This window comes from Aythya marila (assembly GCF_965140915.1).
Source record: "Aythya marila genome assembly, chromosome: 9".
NCBI classification, from domain to species: domain Eukaryota; kingdom Metazoa; phylum Chordata; class Aves; order Anseriformes; family Anatidae; genus Aythya; species Aythya marila.
This window is the reverse complement of record NC_139050.1, coordinates 20174970-20195930: the sequence shown is the minus strand read 5'-3', so window position 1 is coordinate 20195930 and position 20961 is coordinate 20174970. Positions and strand designations below refer to the sequence as shown.

Genomic DNA, 20961 nt, shown 5'->3' with positions numbered 1-20961 from the left:
GTGAGTACATCCAACAGTAGAATTTAATCCTTATTGAAATAACCACCTCACAGACAAATTGAGCCTCTGTGGGTACTGCAGTAACCTGTGTGTTTCATAGCCTGGCATGTGGGGATAGTCTCAGTATATTATCCATCCAATTCTCCCCTGAAGTGGAATGTGTCTGTTAATGTTTATGAGTCTTTTCTGTGAGCTATATACTAGGGAAGTATGGATTTTCAGCTTCCCTTGGATCAACACTGTGGTTCACTAGTGTCTCACCCTTAGGGCTCGTCTATCTTCTTTAATGAACTGCCAGTGCTCCAGTCCTCACTGATTAGGGTGACCTAAATGGAAAAAATTGAGGTACCTGTGCATCAAGAGGTTGCAAGAGAGGAAAGAACAATATTTTCTCTATATAACTAGTTAATATCTTGGCTTCACTGAGTTAGAGAGTATGGAGGCTTTAATATGTAGTGTTCTCATAATGCTTATTCTGTTGAGTCTGTGCTGAATTGATTGTCCCAAGATTTCACTTCTGGTCTTCAAGAAACCATTGCCTCATTGAAGTTTTTTTTCAGCTTCTTCAATTCCTAGAGTCAATTTCTTCCATCCATTGTCCCTGGTTCTCCCCAAATCCCATCTGTCTTTTGCTAAGGCCTGACTGCTGCCTGGTGTACATTCCTCATGTCCACAGAGAAGACATAATGATTGCAAATCAAAGATCGTATAGTTTAAGGTTCCTGTTACAGCATTCCCTCATCCTCTTCTCATAAATATCCCGACCGAGTCAGGTCTGATACATTTTGAAGGTCATGCTATGCAATGAGTTTTGGATGGTGGAATATAAAAGCATTCCAGTGTTCTGATATCATGATACATTAACATTGAAAAGTGCATAAGTGAAATTGGGATAGATGAGAGAAAATAGAATAAAAATGTATTGTCACAGTAATGGAAGAGAAAGGAGGAATTAGGAACATCAAGGAGAATGACTGTTAGATACTGAAGCAGATTATATGCATTATTTTAATTAAGAGGGCCTAATAGTACATATGGTTTCCTTTGAATAATAATTGCATGCTGATGAAGTGTGATTAGAGACTTTTTTTTTTAAGGAGTTCAATTAAATCAAAACCATTTCTGTAAATGGGGAGTGATTAAAAAGATGATATCGAGGCCTAAACTGAAAGCTATAGTTGAAGCTTCACATTGTCGATTTCTTCATTATTGCACTTCTCTGATGACTATTATCTGTTTTTTTGACAAGTCCACAAGTTTCTGGTGAGTCCTGCAGATTCAGCATTAAGAACTGGTGTTACAGACCAAATGGGAGTATTTGCATGTCCCTGAATGTATGAAAGTGGGATTGGTCCTAATTCAGGAAGATTCTTGGTTCATGCATGTATCTTGAATCATATGAGAAGGTACTTTCATTAATTAAGACTGTAAGAAAACATGATGTTTGCTGTGCTAAAATTTGTGTTATTTTAGGGTGCTTCTGAATCTGGGTGATTTAATGCAAACTTGCACTGTTGCTTGTTTTATCTGCTAGTCACTATTGTCTGAGTTGCAAAGCTCATAGACCAGTAGGACTGGCCAACTGTCTGGCAGCCATTAACAAAACTATTAATTATCTTGCTGATTCCTATCATCTTGAGTTTTGATTATCCTCTAATCTAATGAGTATGGAGGGCAGGTTGAGCTAGCATCTTCACTGGAGTCTTAAACACGCACATTAGTCTGGGAAAGGTACTGATATTCACTAGCTGGTAGCAAACACAGTGGAGGCCTTTAATAGCAAAGAAGAACATGATGTTTTCTATAGCTATGTACCAGTGCCTAGGAATCTACACTGATACATCTTGTCTTCTATTATGAGGTGGCATTTGCTTTCTTTACTTTAAAGTTTCCTTCATGATTTGAAAATACTCAAAATTTCTTGTCCTGCAGTTTGCAGTTAGCTAGGTGTGTGTTCTGTCCTTGGAATGCCTGTATTACATGTGAAAATAAAGAAAACAATAGGCTACGTAGCCTTGATTTAAGGTAGTAGAGATCTATCCAAGGTGCAATTTCTGTATGTGATTATTGTCATTAGGGATCTTTGCCTCTGATGTGTGCAAATAAATTTCATTTCATATTTTATTACATATTTCTCTTTCTACCACAATAGCTAAATCCATTTCCTCAGGACTGCCTGTAACCAGCTTCAGGCAGTTAACATTGTTTCTTTCAAAAGGATCTTTAAAAAGGATGCAGTTTCCCACTTCTCTTGCTATACCTGAAGTGGGTCAGAGAATGCAAGCATTTAAAAGGTCACTTTGTGTGCAGTGATGCCATCCTTGTTTATGGGAATGCTATATGCAAATTATTCAGCTCTAAAACAAAGTTTTCTGTATTTGTCACATTCAAAGCCTGTAGCTGGTAACCAGAGCAACCTGCCTTTAAAGTTGGAGATAAAAAAGAATTAATGCTGGAACAAACTTTTAAAATTCTCTTTAAGAAATATAGTATGAAGGTTTGTAATGGTGTAAAGATTTATATCCTTGTGATGTGAGCACTTCACCCAGTGCTCGTGAAGCTCTTCGTGCAGAAGGGCATCTGTTATATCCTTTGGCATGCTCGTAACTACCCACACTAAAGCAAAGTCTGAGTGACTTTAAGCTTTTTTTTTTTTTTTTTTTTTTTTTAACCAGAGGCTTAAATTTAGTGGCCTGTCTAGAATTTGATTCATCTGACACTTTCTTTGCACCTAGATACCACTAGAATTTGACAGACATAAATATGGAATACATGATTATAAACTCATCTCAAGATTATTGCTGCTTACCTGCATACTTCAAAGATGTGCAATTTGTGTTTATATGTAGGAAAAAATAAGAACAAATCACTTCAGTGACTCTCCCTGTCTAGCTACAATTCTGCACTGCTACCCTTCCCACACAGGGAACTGTGCTTTCGCATCAACTTCATGGTTCCCTGTGTGAGCATTATCACTGTATCTTCAGCACAGGCATGAAATGGCTCTGCCTCGGTTCCAAACAAACCGGGTTCATTCATGTGGTGCCAAGCCTAAGTTAAGCCGTTATCTTGGAAGTTGAGTTACCGATCCCTGCTCTCTGCTGCTGCAGTAACAAGAGCATGAGAACTGCTTTAACAGGCTGGACTTCAACCCTGTTCCCAGTCTCTGACCATAGCTACCAACAGACACTTCAGAAGTGTGTTTCCCCTGTGACCACAGCTGAAATTAGAATCTGGAGCATATTTTTTAGTAGTCAGAAGTGCACCTGCCTTGCGTGAGTCTGTCTGGTCCCGTCTGGGACCTGTTTGTGCTCCTGGCATCTGACATATCCCATGATGAACTCCTGAGCGCATTGGTGCAGGACTCGAAGCACCTCTGCTGCTGTGAAGGGGAGGAGGACTGCTCCCTGCCACACATGGAGAGAGAGGTGGTGACCCCTTGATGTCCTCACACACATCCTTTTCATTGGTGATCAGGTTAGAAGGTAGAAGTGGGTGAAAAGAAACAGTTTTAGTAACTCTTAACTCCGTATTACCACACAAAGTTATAACCTGGGGCATGGGGTAGTGCTGCTCATTAGAAATCCATACAATTTAAAATAAATATGTTGATTATGATTCAAATAAATAGTTTAATATGCACATAATTTATACCTCCATGTAATTTACATAAATATTTGAGATGTAGGAATTTCTGCATATACACGGAAAACAAAACAGGAGTATGAGTTTCTTTGAAGTGCAATTAATTTAAGGCACTGGGCTAAATGGTCCCTACCAGCTGTGAATGAAATCTATAGGTAATTTACTTTCAGTCCTCTAAGCAATGTACATTAATGTCAGCCAACAAATTAGGTATTAAGAAAATTAATCATTTAAATAAGAGAATCCTTTTGATCTTAATCTGTACATGTATGTTCTTCAGAATTGCATCAAGAGTCATGCAGCAAAGGTAGCATATGACTGTAAGTCAAGATCTGTGCTCCACAGAAAGCTGCCCAAGCTACCATAATTCCAGTATATTTTAGTACTGAACTTTGGGTTGATGCTGTGAGCCACCTTAATCAAGTAACTTGTGTAGTTTGCTACACACAGGATACCTGCAAATAGATCCATGCTTTGTTCATTAAGACTTTTACTTCCTGGTCAGTATTTCCTGTATTGAGAGTAAATAAACTATGAAATGTTGGAGGGGGTGTTGAAATAAGATGTAATATTTACAAGACCTCAAATGTGATTTATGTTTCCCTTGGTTAGAAACAGCTATCTGTTATGAATTACTATGCTCTAATTCACCTATTGTAGCCACAGACTCATCGTACTCTTTTCTCAGAGAGCCCTCTACTGACCTAAAATGCAGTATTTTGAACCAAATATCATTTAACCCAAAATTTTACCAGATCGGTAGTGTAAATACACGTCCCAGTGCTGAGGTGAATATCAGTAAGAACAACAACAAACAAATATTGTACTACTGAATTTTTTAAGAAGTTCTGAATTTTCAGAAGTTGACAATTTTAGTTCAAAGCAAACATGGTTGTGCACACGTATGGCCAGATTTCTGTTTCTTTGTTGAGGTAATATTCCTTTAGCAGTTCAGAAAAATAGTCAAAGAACTGGTCATATTCTCACCCTTCTGCCACAGGATTCTCCTTTATGACCTCAAGAAACTCAAGTAAATTTTTTGGGGTGATAAACATAAGAAAAAAAACTGTGAAGACTGACTATGCAAAAAAAAAAAATGAAAGTGCATTGAGATCTGTGTTAAAAATGCCTATTAATTTATCTTGAGCCTCAAAATTACTGCCATTTGTCCAGTAATACTAGGATGAAATTACGGTATAGCTTGGAAATCAGGGATTTCATTTAAGTAGACTTGGTTTCTCATTCTGGATTAAAAAAAAAAATAAAATAAAATAAAAAAATGATAGCTTGAAGGAAGTCTTTAAAAAAAAGCAGGAAGCAAATTTGGGAAATCTGTGTTATCAAAAATATTTAATTATGCATGATGGAGAGGCTGGGGAAGGCTGATTGTTTTAACATTTGAGATTGCTGATGTTGGGATTCTGAGAGAGGAACTTAATGTATGCAGGGATTTATTCCTTATTTACAGGAACTATTCAAGTACTACATGCAGCGGGTCTCTTCAGTCTAGTCAGGAATCTGCACAGGTAGCCTGTGCCACCTTATTAATTGTCTGCTTGCTAATGATTGTCATGTTTTTGGTAGTTCAGCTGCCATGTGTATGCTGGTTTTCTCTAAAAGTGCACAGGTATCAGTAATGTGAAGTGTTTTTAATATGCATAGAATAAAATTATATATAACAAAAATTTGGAAGTGATAGTGTAAAGGGAAGAAAAAAAAGTGTAGAATCATAGAATTACAGACTGGTTCGGGTTGGAAGGCAACTTAAAGCCCATCCACCTATGCTGTTTGTAACTTGGCACATGAGATCTGAGATGTCTCTTTTGAGTTTAGCACTCGCAATGTAACCAAAAATGTCCTAGAAGCTTAGCACTTACACCCACTGAGCTTTACATAGCTCATGGGCTAGATACTGTGCACAGTTCCAAATCCCACTAGACCAGAAAAAAATAAAAAAGTGGCATGTGAACTTCTGTGCTAAAGAAAGTGCCTGTACACTATATTCTAGCAGACTGTTCCCTATCATGCATAATATTTTCATATCATTGTATCCACTAAAAGTGTTTATTATCATGCAAGTTTCTGCACATATGGTAGAATGGAAGGTAAGTTGCCATCCCTGCACTGTCCATTAAAAGTGGATAACATTTAAGATGTATCCCTGCAAGTCTTGACCAAGAACAGCATGCCCCAAAAGCAGAACTGAATGTGTGGAGGAAAAAAATAAATAATCACGTTTTTGTATTCTGTGTTTTATTTTATTATTATTAATTTTGCATTTCAGTCAAAGTGCTTTGATCTGTTAGGTAGGTAGTTTTTATATTTGAAGGATTAAGTTACCATGAAGACTCAGTTTAACTCACTGGTAAAACAGGTGTGACATTCACACACACAGACACACACACAAAAAAAGGCATTTCCTGTGATGAAAGCCCTCCATTTTAATTTTCTTATTTACATTGTGAGAGAACTAATAAGATAGAGAATATTTTTAATTTACATAGATAAAAATATTACATGTGTTTCATTATTTTATGGTCATACAGTCATTTGGAGAGTGATACAGATCCACGTAAAGTCCTTGTGAGATGACTTTCATAGCAAACTGTGGTTTATAACTTGCGTAGAATTTCAAGAAGACGTAGTTTCAAAGTGAGTAGGTTACAACACTTTGGAGGACAGAAGAGCCAATGGCTGAATTTAGGAAGTGTCATGGGATACTAAATTGTCTTTAACACCAGCATTTTTGACAGAGCTTTTTTTGGCTTTTGAGATATGCATGGTGTCAGACAGGTAGAGGCAGGGACAGTCATTATTTCCTTCCTAGAAATATGTTTATGCTGTAAGGTAAAAGATCTTGAAAAAATGATATCTCACACAGTTAATAGTTATAAACCTCTGTTGCATGTTCAGATTTATTTTGTAGTGTACTGTATAACTCTACCATTATCATTATGTTTTATATTAGTATTTATCTTTAAAGTTCATTAAATGCCTTTTACTTTACTGAAGAATACCTTTCCCTAAGTCAAGTGTGGTAGAAATGTTATTTTTTTTTTCTTTTTAAATTGTTAATGAAAAGAATATCAGAATCAATTAGCATTTGAACTACTTTTTTTCTTTAGACTGGATAATAGTGCATATGTTACATCAATTACTGTGTGCATTGTGTGTGCATCATTATGTATAAATGTTACTTGAAAAGTTGTCATTAGTGTTACAATCGGTTCAGTATGGGAATAGAATCAATTATGTTGCTTTACTGTTTCAGTTTATGAGAAAATAGTTGCATTTACTCTTTGCTAAGTTATTCTTAAATTTAATAATTCAATAGTCAGTCTGAACCATTTTTCATTGGGGAAAGGGGGGAAGAAGTTTGTCTTTATTTTCTGTGTATATTCAGTGTTGTACTTGAGGGAATGGTATATCTGAAAATAATACTGTAAATAAGAAATCAGTGGCCTTTTCTGTCTTGCTGCATTATGTGGGTTTGATATATGCTTCTGCAGCATTATTACTTTGTTCAAATCAATGCTCTGAGCTTTCCTTCTTGTGATTGATTTCTTATAGATTAGCCTAAAGAGTACATGATTTAATAAGCTCTGCTGTTACCTGTTCACTGACACACAAATGTCGGTATTATTACATGCAGAGCTACTATAAAATTTCCAAAATGCTTTGGTCAGTCATAACATTTTGGTGGTATATCTTTATTTGGATAAGTAAGAAGAAACAACTTGAGTAGTCACAAAACAAAATAAAATTGCTTGGAAGAGATACAAAAGGAAAGAACTCAGATGAAAAAGAAAAATGCTTACCGTAGCATTCTCTTTAATATCGCTTTGGTGCCTCAGAAAGAAACGTTTTTCCTCCATACTCTTGTGTTCTTATGCATTGCAGTAACAGATTAAAAAGAATCAATAGCATGGTATAACCATTCATGTCACTAAAATGCATATCTTTCATATAAATATGTATCTTTCATTATGGTTTAGTGAAGGTTTTTGCAGAAATGGTGTATCATGGAAGACTTTAAATGTAGTAATATTTAGGATTCAATGGGTTTGGTCTCCATATAGAATGCCTTCTGCTTAATAGGATGTTATTTCATTTCTGCAGTTGCTTTTCTGTAGCAACTTACAGGTTATTAATATTTTGGGCAGTTGCATATTGGGGGAGTTCAGTGCAGGACAAGGAAGAATTTTGCATGGTGTTTGGACATTTAAGAACAAATTTTTAAAGTTGTTTATGGTTGGATTACATGAACCTGTTTTAGATACAGTTATGTAAAGATTTCTGTCTGCCCTAACGTTTTATTTTTTGTATTTCTGCAGTACCATTCTTTTATTCCTAAGACCAGTGTTTCTTATTGTTTTTCCATGCAGTGTATTAGCGCTGACAGAAAACGTAATGGCCTTCAAACATTAATGTCCCGTGCAGTTAGGATGTTTGGAGAAAAGTCATATAAGAGTTTTCTGTGTAATACTTTAACACAGATGTCCAAACATTGTATTTTTCATCTTTCTCCAAGTTCAGGCTTAGTTCTTTAGTTTTCCTGAAAACATCCTGACATATCACCATTACTACCTACTTTTTTCTCACTCTATAAATGGTGAACTTTTTCTTTGTGTCTTTGGCAATATTTTCTAGAAGTAAATCTCAGTAGTTCCAGACTATGTCTCTGCACAGATGTAGGTTGCAGTGTAATATACAGCATGTTCCTTCAGTCTCAGTACAGAGACTCAACTCAGTCTGTGGTCAGGTCAGAAACACTATTTCTTAAATGCATTCTTAGAAAAGTTGTTGGAGTTCTATTAAACTTTCTCCAGGAAAGTTGTCTTCCTGCTAATACCCTGTTTTCATTTACTTTCCTAGGAGGAGGGTTTCTTTTTCACTTGCAGTAATATTGTTTTTATTATTATTTAGAATTGTTGTCTTTTCCCACTACTTCTTATTGTAGAATTAAAATGCTACTTTCAGCACAGCAGCTATCATATTGCTTCTGAAGGACAGATATTATTTTAACATCCCCAGCACCTAGGGAAGTATTGTATAATATGATTTTGTTCAGTCCACATTTTTATCAACGTGATCACCATCACCTGCAGCCGTCATTCCATTTTAGAGTGCAGTCCTACAGTGATTTTTATCCTTTTTGCAATATCAAGATACAAAGGAGATGAATGGAAGTTTCTTGCATGTTTTTGTCAGTTTGCTCTTATAGCTCCCACAAGCAGTGATGGACTTGACAGCCTAGAAACCAAAATAATCTGATTAATCACAGGCTAGGTGTATAGTCCATTAAAAAAAAAAAAACACATTTTCATACATAGCTCCTGTATCATGTCTTAGCCTTGAGCTGGAGAGTGTATCTTGTATAAATGGGGAAAAAATAAAAATAAAAAAAAAAAATCATAAAATACTCAGCCTAGTCAGTACTTGGCCTCATCTCTGAAACTGTTGAAAAGAAGCATTTATGCCGTTGGGTTTCGTTGGGTTTCATGACATGTCCTAATGTCTAGTCTGGGTTGGACTGAGAGTTCACTCATTTGGGTATTTCAATCAGTAAGTTACTAAGAAAATTTAGTGTTTTGTCCAAGTTGGAAGTTGTGTATCTCTGTGTATCAAGTTGTTATGCATCTCCTCAAAAGATTCTAAGGTTTAAGGTCAGCTTGAATTTAGCCATGTGATTAGCCAGGGGCTTGATCTGAAGCTCTGTCAATGTCTATGATTTCTTTCTTTTTTTTTTTTTTTTTTTTATAAATGTGTATGCTCTTAAAACCTGATGACTAAAAGCAGAGACCTAAAACAATAAACCTCATTCCTATTCTTAGAAAATTGAGATGTTTTATTTGCAAATGAAGCACAACTACAGCCCTTCAGAGACTACTGTAGTCTAGTGTCCTAGGTCCAAAGAAAAAGTACTGCACAGAATTCTTATGTGTAGTCATAAATTGTAATCTCTTAACATCTTTTTGTGTTGTAATGGAAAGACAATGGGTCTAGGTCAATTTCCTTTTCAAAAATATGTGCTTATGGGATATTGCTAATTTTTCCCTGAAAATCCAGTGTAATGAAACTATGTTTATTCTATGAGAAGTGCTGGTTATTTAATCTGTTAGAAACTATTTGATGTTGTTGTGTTTTGTTTTGTTTTATATTTTTCAGCTAACAGGACAAGTGACTTTACAAATTGCCAATGAACCAGTTTTGCCATTTAACGCCCTCGACATCGCACTAGAAGTTCAGAACAGTCTTAAAGGTAATTCTTGTTAGAGGAATATTGTTCTCTATTAATACAGAGAAAAAAGGGAATCATCTAGTCCCTTAAATCATCAACAGATTTTTAATTTCCACTTGAATGATAGCCAGTGATTTTACTAGTTAAACAGTGTCATTATATAATGTTAAATAAAAAAGGTTTTGTTGGTAAATAAAACCATAAACTGTTTATATTTAATCTGATGTTATTATGTCAGTTAAGCAATAATTAATATTAAAATCTCATAATTAGAGTTAAAGATAACAACTGCTGTGACTGTACTCCTTGATTTTATTTTCCTTCAAGACTGTATTTGGTACAAGCAAGAGAGGGCTTCTAATCCCATTGCCATTTGTCTCTATTTTCAACCATCATCTTCCTTGTTTGATTACTGCCTTAGCTTACCCTGGTGGATCATGCTGACCTTTGTCCGTTCACAACCATGAAAAATCACGATGATTTATCAATGCTTATCGTCTGTATTTGAAGCTGAATGATCTTGATGCATTTTATATTGTGTGTTGAGGTTAGGAAGAGGGACAAGACAGTTTCTAGTTAGAAAGTAAACAAAACTGACTGATAACTTGCATATGATGCAGATACAATTGACTCTGGGTTTGGCACTGTTTGCTGGGTGTAGGAAGAATGCTTTGATAAGAAAGTGCTCATCAAGATTGTGGAGCTGTTACTAATATTGCTATGTCACCTTCTCACTTCTAGCTCTTTCTGTTGTCTTGTGGCCTTTAAGGGCTTGATAAAAGAAAAAGCATTCTGCAATCTTTTTGTATAGAATTGATAGAAGAGCTTGTCTTGAGCTGTTTAAGGTAACACAGTTAAAGGGCACAGCTGTACGTTCCCTTTGCTTCTCGGGGCTGTCCTTTTCAGTTTTGTTTTCCTTTCTTTTCTACAGTTAGTAACTGGTGTGTTGTAAGAAACTTACTCCATTGCATGTTACTAAGATGTCCTCAGAACTTTGCAGAAGAACAATAAACCCTCTTGCCAATTATGAAAAGAGTCTGTTTTAGCTCTAGTTCCAAGGACTAGGGAGGAAAAGGAAGTCTAGGATCATTCACTATTCAGTGTCACTTGACTACGTAAGTGTTCTGCTTAAGTATCATGTGTTTTCATCCTCCCATTTTTGTCCCTTGTCCCTTACAGTTTCATCATATTTTGGTGTATTGATAGAATCACAGAATGGCTTGGGTTGGAAGGGACCTTAAAGATCATCTAGTCCCAGTGATTTTGCCCCGCGGGCAAGGATGCCAGCAACTAGATCAAGTAGCTCAGAGCCCCATCCAGCTTGGCCTTGAACACTTTCAGGGATGGGGCATCCACAGCTTCAGGCAGCCTGAGTAAGCAAATCAGGTAAGCTCTAAGCCATCACTGGGTGAGAGAGGCCTATCAAGACAAAGTTAACTGGGGGTGAGAATTTCAGTTTTGACCTATATAGGAAGGCAGAGGTTGTGATTTAAAGCTCTTTAGCTGACACAGTGTCAGTTGTCTGTTGCTTCCAATCTATTAGTCCCTTTCTTTTCCACAGAATGGATCTTTTACAGAAGTTACAGCAGCTGAAGTACTTGTGGTGATAATAGTAGGCAGTGCTAGCAGAAGTTTAAAAATAATCTATTTTATGATAAGCCATTTCCAGGAAAGTCTGCATGACTTTCCACAGCCCTGGCTCAACCCATACATTTCAAAACATCATTCTGAACTCTCTGTCCTGAGAAAAATCAATACAGAAACATATCTCTGTCATTTACTTGATGGCTGCATGCTCATTGCCTGCAGCTATCTGCTAATCTTCAGCTTGGGAGCGTTTTACCCGCTTGACCATATTTCCCTGATCACTTAGGATGCTTTTCAGAGTTGCTTGCTCCATCTCTCTGTAATGTTCAGACAGTTTCCCTCTATTGTTCTCACCCATTATTCTTGACTCCTACGAATGTGAAAAATGCACAGTTAGTTATCTATATATATGACAGAAATACCTTCTTTGCCATGAAACACTGACATCTTGTCTTCAGTATCCTTTCACGGATATTATATATTAGTAGTGGTAAACCTTACCATCAGGCTTATAAAAAAAAAAAAAAAAAAACATGCAAAAATGCATTTTCTGTGCACAGAGCATTTGATGCTGAAGGGAAAGGATGTGTATCTATTCTGTAGCAGTACACTATATTTGCTTCAGTAGTTCTGTACTAAGTCATAGATAATTACTTCTGTATTGATATGTATAGTTATTTATCACGACATCTTTGAAAAGAGACTTGTAGTAGCAACAGCAGATTAGTTTGTTTGGCTAGTAGCAGTCATGGTAGCAAAATGGAAGCTGATGGCAACATATTCTTCGCACTGAGGATGTACTTGGATTTATGTCTCTGCCCCCTTTTAGTTTTTACAAAGCTTTCACCTTCAGATTTTTCACTGCCAGATCTGATCATCCAGTTTTGCACAATATGAAAAATCTTGCCACTGAATATGACTCCACACCATACCCAGTCCTGAGTGTGCAAGTTAATCAAAACCTAAAGCAATTTCCCTTCTCTCTTACATGCAAACACATGCGCATGGAGAGTGGGTGTCATGCCTTAACCTGCTGATTTGTCTGGGCCCATTTTTCTGTAAGTATTCCTAGGCAGGTACATTGATACCAGAGAGCACAAACACAATTTGAGATGTTAAATCACTAGCAGTACTTTATCTAAGAGCAGTTGGTTTCACAAGGAAAGGCTACTGTATTCAATGTGTGTGTGTGTGTGTACTTGGTGTAACCTGTTCCCTGAGTAAAATCCAGTTACATTTAGCAAGTGTAATGAAATTCAACAGTATAATTCACTGATTGGGAGCATATATACTCTTGAGTCACTTTCTTGTACTTGTAATTTTATTTATTTAACAACTAAACAACAGCTCAGATGATCCATCATGATTCATAGTGGAGAGAAAAGGACAAAGAGTACAAAATATAATAACATAGCATTGTTTTCTCTTGAGGGAAATTACACTTGCTTTTTTTTTTTTTTTTTTCTTCTCTCTGTAGAAGCATCACAAGATATTTAAGACATTATTAGTTAATGTACCCTTTTCTTTGGGAATCATTTCCCCATCCACTACAAGCTTCTCAAGTTGAGTAAAGCATACATTGCAGTTTCTGTTGGCAATGAAGTTCAGTGTGCTGTGATAAAAACTGCTGCTGCCCTTAAAGCAGTGTCAGTAGTTCTCTATGGTAACACTAGCCAGAGACACTTATAGCTTTTGTACTGAAGTATTAAAAAAGGTTCTGTGTGTTTGTTTTATAATGAATTCTGGTTTAGAGTGTGATGTAAACTGTGCTTTTAAATCATAAATGTAAAGGAAATGTAGTTGGCTTAGGGGCAAAAAGCATGCTACGGTGAAGTAGTGAGAGCATTTACTGTTTTCTTTTTTATTTTGTTAGTATAAAAGAGTGGTGGTGGGTGGTTTAATTTCCAAATATACAATTGATGTATTTTGCCTTTATTTCACATTTTCTGTTGAAAAGACATAGCTGACATTTACAATCATTTATGTCATATGCAAAATAACAATTATAAATATTGTATGTTGCTTGGAGTATGAAGTCGAAACAAAAGTGTTCCATCTAATGGTGATTTTAAACCTTCCCATATTGACGTGTCCCAGGATAAGGTATGTACAATGCCTGGATTATATGCCCAGCAATTGTAAAGTCTTCAGCTACATAGGATCTGTACCTGAGATTTGAAAATTGATGATACTGATATTTTGCAAATATCCAAACTGTACCAAGGTTATATGCTTGGAAAATGCTCTTCTGAGGTATCAACGTAACTCACTCAAACTTGAAATTACTCCATACTCAGTCAGGGAGATACCAAGCCTGTGCATCAAGATACTACAGTGCCTGTTATCCATTCTAATTAGGGAAGGGTGAACTGATCAAGAGCCATTAACAAAGCAACTTTGTCCGAAACCAAGACTGACGTAAATCGTCTTCTCTCACTCCTGTTCACACAGGGAACTTCCATTCATTGTTGAAATTCATCCTGATAGTTCAGAAAGTCTGTCAGTTTCTCTCAAAGCAGCATCTGTCTCTCCGTGACAATGTATTTTGGAACATCTCCTGTTGTGCTAGATTGGAATGGATTAGTCAGCTGAATGACAGGAATGCATATGAATCTATGAACAACTTTATCTTTGCTGAAATGTATCCAATAACAATTCTCCTTTTCCGTATGAGAGGGAGAATATAAAATATTCAGGCACTTCCTTGAATGTCTTAGTTGTATCTATTTGTTTTTCCATTCTTTTTAAATACTCACCTTTCAGCTTCCACCCATCCATAGTTCAAGAAATTGGTTGAGTTTCTCCCTTTAGTATTTCTGATATCTCCATATATCTATTAGGCAAGGAACTTCAGCATTCATTTGACTTCTATCTTGAACCTCTTTTCTGTATTAATCAACTCAGTCACTAAGATAGTAAATGCACTGAGATTTGTACCTTCAACTAAAGGTCAGCCAGCTTCTAAAGTTAAATGGTTTGTTTTGATTAAATCATCATTTAAAAGATATCTTAAATCGTCGTTTAAAAAGAGGTGAATTTCTTGTCCTTAATAGGCAAAGTGAATCCTGGCCTTAAAGATCATTTCTGCATCCTAGACATGTTTTTGCTGGTTGATACTGCTTTGACTTTATATCAGGTTCAGACACTGCTTTCTCTCCATGACCTTGTATAAATTTGGTCCATCTTAACGCAGTCTACGCACACACTGGGAAAGGAAGGCATGCTCTTCACCTGCACTGCAGATGGGAATGTATTGCATGTTCACAAGTCTTCAATACATGTATTGCTTTTTCTTTCTGGGTCATGAACCAGGAAATACAAAATTGTCATGTGCTCCAAAGTGATGGGGTTTTTATTCTTTTAGTGTCTGTAATGGATTAAAAAGTAACAGTTAACACTCCGAATTTTAAAAGTTTTGAAAATACTGGCTGATTTAGAATATAATTTTGTATGTCAGTTAAAGTGTTAGTTGGCTCATTGGCATACAATTTAAGTGATTAAAAGAAGCAATTTCATATCCCTTCTAGAAGTGTTGTTAACCCTTAGAATTTTAAAATGTTGAACAAAATTCAATTAAGCACTCTAGATTACAATTTTCTATATAGCATCTAAGCGCACACCCTTCTCTTTCAAACTTGAGAGCAGTAGCATCCCGTGGAATTGACCAAACACTATCTTAGAGAGAAATTTTACAGTTACTAATAGTTAAACATTGCTTTCTTCATGACTGTTTTTTCAATGGTAGGTTCCAAACTGTACCCAAAATCATTCCTCACAGCTTATGAGATCTTAAAATGTCACAGTCCAAATTGATCCTCTTTGAAAAATAGATCACAACATATACACAATGATCTGTGGCTTTCCCTGATCTATTACATGATTTTTACGAAGGAAAAGAATTTCAGGCTCTAATTCCACTGTTATTTTTAATTTGTAAGCAAGATTTATAAATAATGCTATTTGAATTACAGGCAAGTGTCTTTCTCTTAGTGCTTATAGGTGACAAAGTAGACGCTTCTCAGCTGCTTGCGGTGGCATCACGGCTGAGGGACACTGCAGAATTGTTCCAATCAGATGAGATGCGCCCAGCTAATGACCCCAAGGAGAGAGCTCCTATCAGAGTCAGGATGCTCAATGATGTGCTGCAAAGCTTAGAGAAAAGCTTCCTGGTTCAGCAAGCTCCTCCAGGACTTTACAGGTATGGTGTTTAACATGCTCTCCAGTTGAGCTAAAATTGTAATCGCACACTGCTTGGTGTTCAAAACTGTTGTACACTTATAAAAAAATCTCAATGAGTATCCAAGATTAAAGCTTTTTTTTTATTCCTCATCTTCTCTGCAGAAAACATAAGTTTATTACAATACAAGTGGTCATTAGAATACAGCACTGTGGTGTTTCTGTCATGACATCACAGCTAACAGTACTGTGTGGTGGCAACTCAGGCAGCATGACAGATACTTGTGTTAGATGATACAGTAAGCTTTAAAAGAGGAAAATATTTTGAAGTCTTACAGTGCTTGACAAGCTCCACCTATATTTTATTTAACATTTTTTACAGTTCATTGAAGATTCAGAATTATACAAGACCCTATGTAGCATTAAAGTATTTAATTACATAGCATTGTTCTTGGCTGGTTCTCAATCAGTTAAAGATAGTAATAAAGCATTAGTCAGCCACCATTTATGACATCTTGTCTCCTATAAGAATTATTCTGCAGTATTTATTCTGTAGCATTGCCTGGGTTGATTTTAAAATATAATCATTCTGTCTTTCACCTTTTAAGAAGGAAGTCTGCAGGTCTGTTTCTCTAACCATAGATTCCTCTACCTAAATATATAAATAAATGAATAAACTGTTGGTATTTTGTAGCTTTAAAAAAGTTTTCAAAGAAAGAACTGGTCAAGTCTGCCCTGTGTAATGCCAGGCTTTCTGGCTGCTCAGGAGAAGTAATAAAGTGTCCTTCTGCACAAAGTGTCTGGAGCACTTTATCTCAGTCCATCAATGTAGTGTTTTATACAAGGATATGCTCTGCATGCCCTGGGCTATAAAATGAGGTCATATATGTTGTTTAAGTTCACCAGGCCTACTGGGACAGTTTTGAAGGCCTGTGCAGCTGAAGGAAACCAATGGCTCATCCATACTGACTATTAGGAGGGGTCCCCAGGTAGAACTGTCCCTAAAGCTGTACCCAGATTTTACTTTAGAGGAAATTGATTTGTATGTTCATGAAAGTGAGTTCAGAAGTGAGCTAGCATACATACACAGGAGACGGACAGAGGCCAGAACAAAGAAGTGCACGAAGGATCTGTGTTATGTGGGAATATAAATGTACTTACAGCCAGAGCCAGCTACAGTAATAAAACAATAATATGTTGCAGGTGATGGAAAAAAAAAATTGTCAAAGGTCTTGTTCAAGTTACTGCAAGTGATTGTTTCCAGTGGGCATAAAGTAGACAGATGGTAGAGGTAGGCTTTGGAAGAAAAGCAGAAAGCTACGGCATCAGGAGGAAGAGATTCTTCCAAGTATTAGGAACGGCATAAAACAAATGCAGTCACCTTTTAACAATACCAAGAGGAAAAGAAAAATAAAAGGGTAGTTGTGATGAACCCTACAGCGTCAGTGAATAAAATCCCCAGAGCTATAATACAGAAAATATAATGATGATATTTGGGAGGGACTAATTTGCTTCATTCCTGCCATGACTGGATTTATAATATAAAGAGATACACTGAAGTGTAATTAAGGAAAGTCTAATATTCCAGGTTCAACGCTGCTATCTTTCTTGTTTGAACTGGTATGGTGTTGCAAAGGATCCTTGAAGCTGCTGAATATAATCGAATGTGTCTGTGTTGCATCACATCACATTGTTGAATTTGGCCCAGCGTATGCATTTGTTTTTTATTTATAAAAATAAATTCTATGAGAATTTAGTATTTCAATGTTTTGTTTTTTTTTTGTTTGTTTGTCTTAATGAGGACTTCTAATGTTTAAATTCTTGCAGTGTTTGCAGTATTATGTTTGTTATTCAGCAAGATGTAATTGCTAGATATACAGGTAGAAGGTAAATTGAGTTTTTCACCTTCCTGCTCACAGCAGCACTTCAGGACAGAGTGCAGTATTTACACTGGCAAAGTAGATAATGTGAAGGTGAAAGTTTTGTAATTTTCCCCTACTGATTTCATTAAATTTAATACAAGATTTAATAGTAGATGATAAGGTTACTTCACAGTTTGAGGGAAGTATTTTTTAACTTTTTACTCTGAAGTATTCTACCTAATATCATCTGTAGTATATAGCTGTAAAGTACACCTTGTGTATCAGTTAGATGATGATCGTTTAGAAACTTATTTAAAAATAATGCATTCTTTGTACTGTTCAAGGCATGCAGGTGTAGGCCCACCTTTAATGCAGACAGAATCAAGGACAGTGGTAGATTTCTGAATTCCTTTCCTGACATTCAAAATCGTTGATACATTTTCTTTTGAAAAATTCATCTAGCAGTATGTCTTTATTTGGGTTATTTTTCACCGTTTCATTATTAAAAGTCCTTCCATTAACTGATGCAGTTATACAAATGTATTTTGTGTTCTGAAGCTATTATTGAATAGTATGACAGGAACACTAGAAATATTTGAAAACATCTGATGTACTTTTTTGCTTATATAACTTCACACTTTTCTTTTTGTAATTTGGTAAAGAAAACAAAACAAAATATCAGTCTCACAGCCAGGACCTCATATGCTGTGTTTCATCCCAGTGGGAAGACTGATGGGCAAGTTATAAACCCCTGAAATAGGGGTTTATAATGGAAATGCTGGCAGCCCTTTAACTATAGCAGCACAAGCAGTGCAGCAATAAATACTATGCTTCATCTGTAAACAGAAATTTAGGATGCAGTTTGCAGCCTTGACCTTCAGGCTCCAACTGTGTTTAGATCATTAAGATTCCATAAATACTGTAATTTACAGCCTTCTGAAGGAAGAATTTGTGTGCACAGTAAAGCACGTATTCTTCATGAAAAAATGATTGCTTCCTGTATACCCATTTGGACTCATATTCTCAACCTCAATCAAAGTACTTGACAAATTTGCTGAAGTTTAGGCATCATTTTTAGGCTTGTGTTTGTCCTAATTCACAGTTCTCTGGATCTATACTATGTTTTCTATTCTAGAAGTTGAATTAAAAAGAAAAGTGGACTTTTTGCTTTATTGCAGGAGGTGGGTTGCAACCTACTTGTGCCTGTCTACTAAAGGGAAGCTAATATATCTTTTCTTCAATTTCTTTGTATTTTGTACTCTCATTGCCATAGCTGTAGTCTCTCGTTGTGTACATGTACTGTTTGTATACTGTATATACATAGATTCCTTATTCCAGTCATTGCCGTAGGGCAATTATTGAGCATAATTGATACATTATTCTGCTATAATGAGCAGTAAAATTATTATGGTTACTAACATATCACTATGTGTAGTTTCCTGCTGGGGATGCTCTATCTCTGTAGTCTGGTGCTTCAGCAACAACGGTGCTTCAGCCATAATTTGACAGAGATTGAAGCAAAGACCTAGGACAGTTTCCTGTTTCAAGTTTCATCTACCTTTGTCTGCCAAGTTTATACTGTCCATTAAGTTTGTATGCATCTGTCAACATTTTTATGGAATTTTTGCAAATCTCATTGTGCTATGTCTAGTAGAGAAAATAATTGAGTGAAACAAGCATTAATAAGGTGAAAAGTAAGGACAAATAAATCTGTGTTTTCAGGAAAGACCTCCAGCAGTTTGTCTTGCTCATTTGTGCAAGTTTAACTTCTTCCGTTTGATTCTTTTTATCATAAATACCCAGCTGTGGCATTAATGCTCCATTGGGCTAAAAAGTTACAACAAATCAGTGCATTACAATGCAATGAACAAATACTCAATGGAAGTGATGATAGATTGTGTATCCTGAATTTGCCATAATGAGATGAAAGAAGAATACAAAGATGCTTTTAGCACCACGCAAAAAGGTAATTGGCATCGCTGCTAATCTCATGCCACTCAAGTGTCTCATGCCAAACAAGTGTTTGTTGTTCACTAGAACAACTGTTTTCCTTTTGGATTGAATTCTGTTATATATATTCCTTACATATGTACAGAGTCTACTGGATTTATTTCTGTTTTGCTGATAAACTGCAGCAGATTCTCAGGTGTCAAAATTCACATACCCTCAGACTTAAATTTCTAGAGATACATTTAAGTAGGAAAATTTAAGTCCTTATTAAATCTCTGTGTGTAAACAAGCTGCTCATTGGCTTTACATAGGACAAGCATTAAAGATGCAAGTATCCTGCTAATCTTAAACAATGACATAGGTAAACATGTAGTGCAATGTCATTTGAAAAAAATACTAGTCTAGTGTTTCTACAGCAGGCAGTGATTCTCTCTTATCGTGCAGACTCTGCAGATTTGCTTTTTCACTTTGAACTCTCCATTTGTGGCCTCAAATAGAAAATATTCTTGTATACTTTGCTGTAATGGTTGAGACAGTTTGAGACATTTTTGACTGACCTGAACCAAGGATTTTTATTTTTTTTCCTGCATTGTATTATGTGGAACAGAGGGTGATTTGATATGGTGCAGATAATCCTCAGGATTGGAAATCCTGCAACAATTCATGTTGCGCTGGCAGTAGTTGATCACATTCTGTATTGTTATATTATCTGTCATGAAAAAAATTTAAATACAATACTGGAATGATGTTGTGAGAGAGGGATAGATTTGTGTACTGGTTTTAATAGTGTATCTCAAATTTTGCCATTCAGTCAAATGAATTAATTTTCTTTTTACTGCACAGCAGGGATTTTACATCTGACTTTTCACCCTAATATATTCTATGTTTGAAAATTTACATCTCTTTTTCTTCTATAATTGTTCCACATCTTATAAATGGAGTTGTGATAAGTGGTATTACTCGTTTCACTTTCTAATTTTTCAGTGGTGTTTCATGGTTCTGTCAGTACTGATGAGTTTCTTTCCTTTTCATGCTCAACCCTCCAGGAAAACTTTGTCTCCTTTTCTGTACATCTCCAAACTCAGTCCTGCTGCGTCTTATTTTGTACAATGTACTTATTTTTGTCCTTCCCTTTTAATCCTTCTTATTGTCCATGTCTTCTTTGTTGTGGCTTTACATCCTGTATTCCTTATTATACATGTATATCTGCCATGTTATTAACAACTTCTGCCCTTTTTCTGTCCATTTCTTGCCTTATGAAATATAAGTTCCTAAGCCTCACTTCCAGTCTTACAGAAACTTGTACCATAGCTTACTTTTCTTCATCTTTTTGTACTGATTTTTTCCATCACTTGTTTTCTACTTATCCTTTCATTTCCTCCCACCCACGTTTGCATTTTCTGACCACTGCAGTCCTTGTTCGGCTCCCTTCTCTCCGACAGGCATTTGTCAAAATGTATTTCATGCCTAAAAATTCTTTCTTTCTTCTGCCTTCTTCCT

At 36.0% G+C, this 20961-nt stretch overlaps 1 protein-coding gene across 10 annotated transcripts in view; it reads left to right on the top strand.

Annotated features, from left to right (window-relative positions):
• NAALADL2 (N-acetylated alpha-linked acidic dipeptidase like 2) overlaps positions 1-20961 on the top strand; it is a 419953-nt gene that overhangs the window by 381642 nt on the left and 17350 nt on the right. For all 10 annotated transcript variants that reach the window (XR_014318086.1, XM_082766747.1, XM_082766748.1 and 7 more), the window contains 2 exons: positions 9814-9907; positions 15464-15671. Coding sequence is in view for 9 of the 10 variants with exons in the window: in XM_082766747.1 (XP_082622873.1) it covers positions 9814-9907; positions 15464-15671 (302 nt within the window). In the remaining variant the exon portion in view is untranslated. The remainder of the gene's footprint in view (positions 1-9813; positions 9908-15463; positions 15672-20961) is intronic.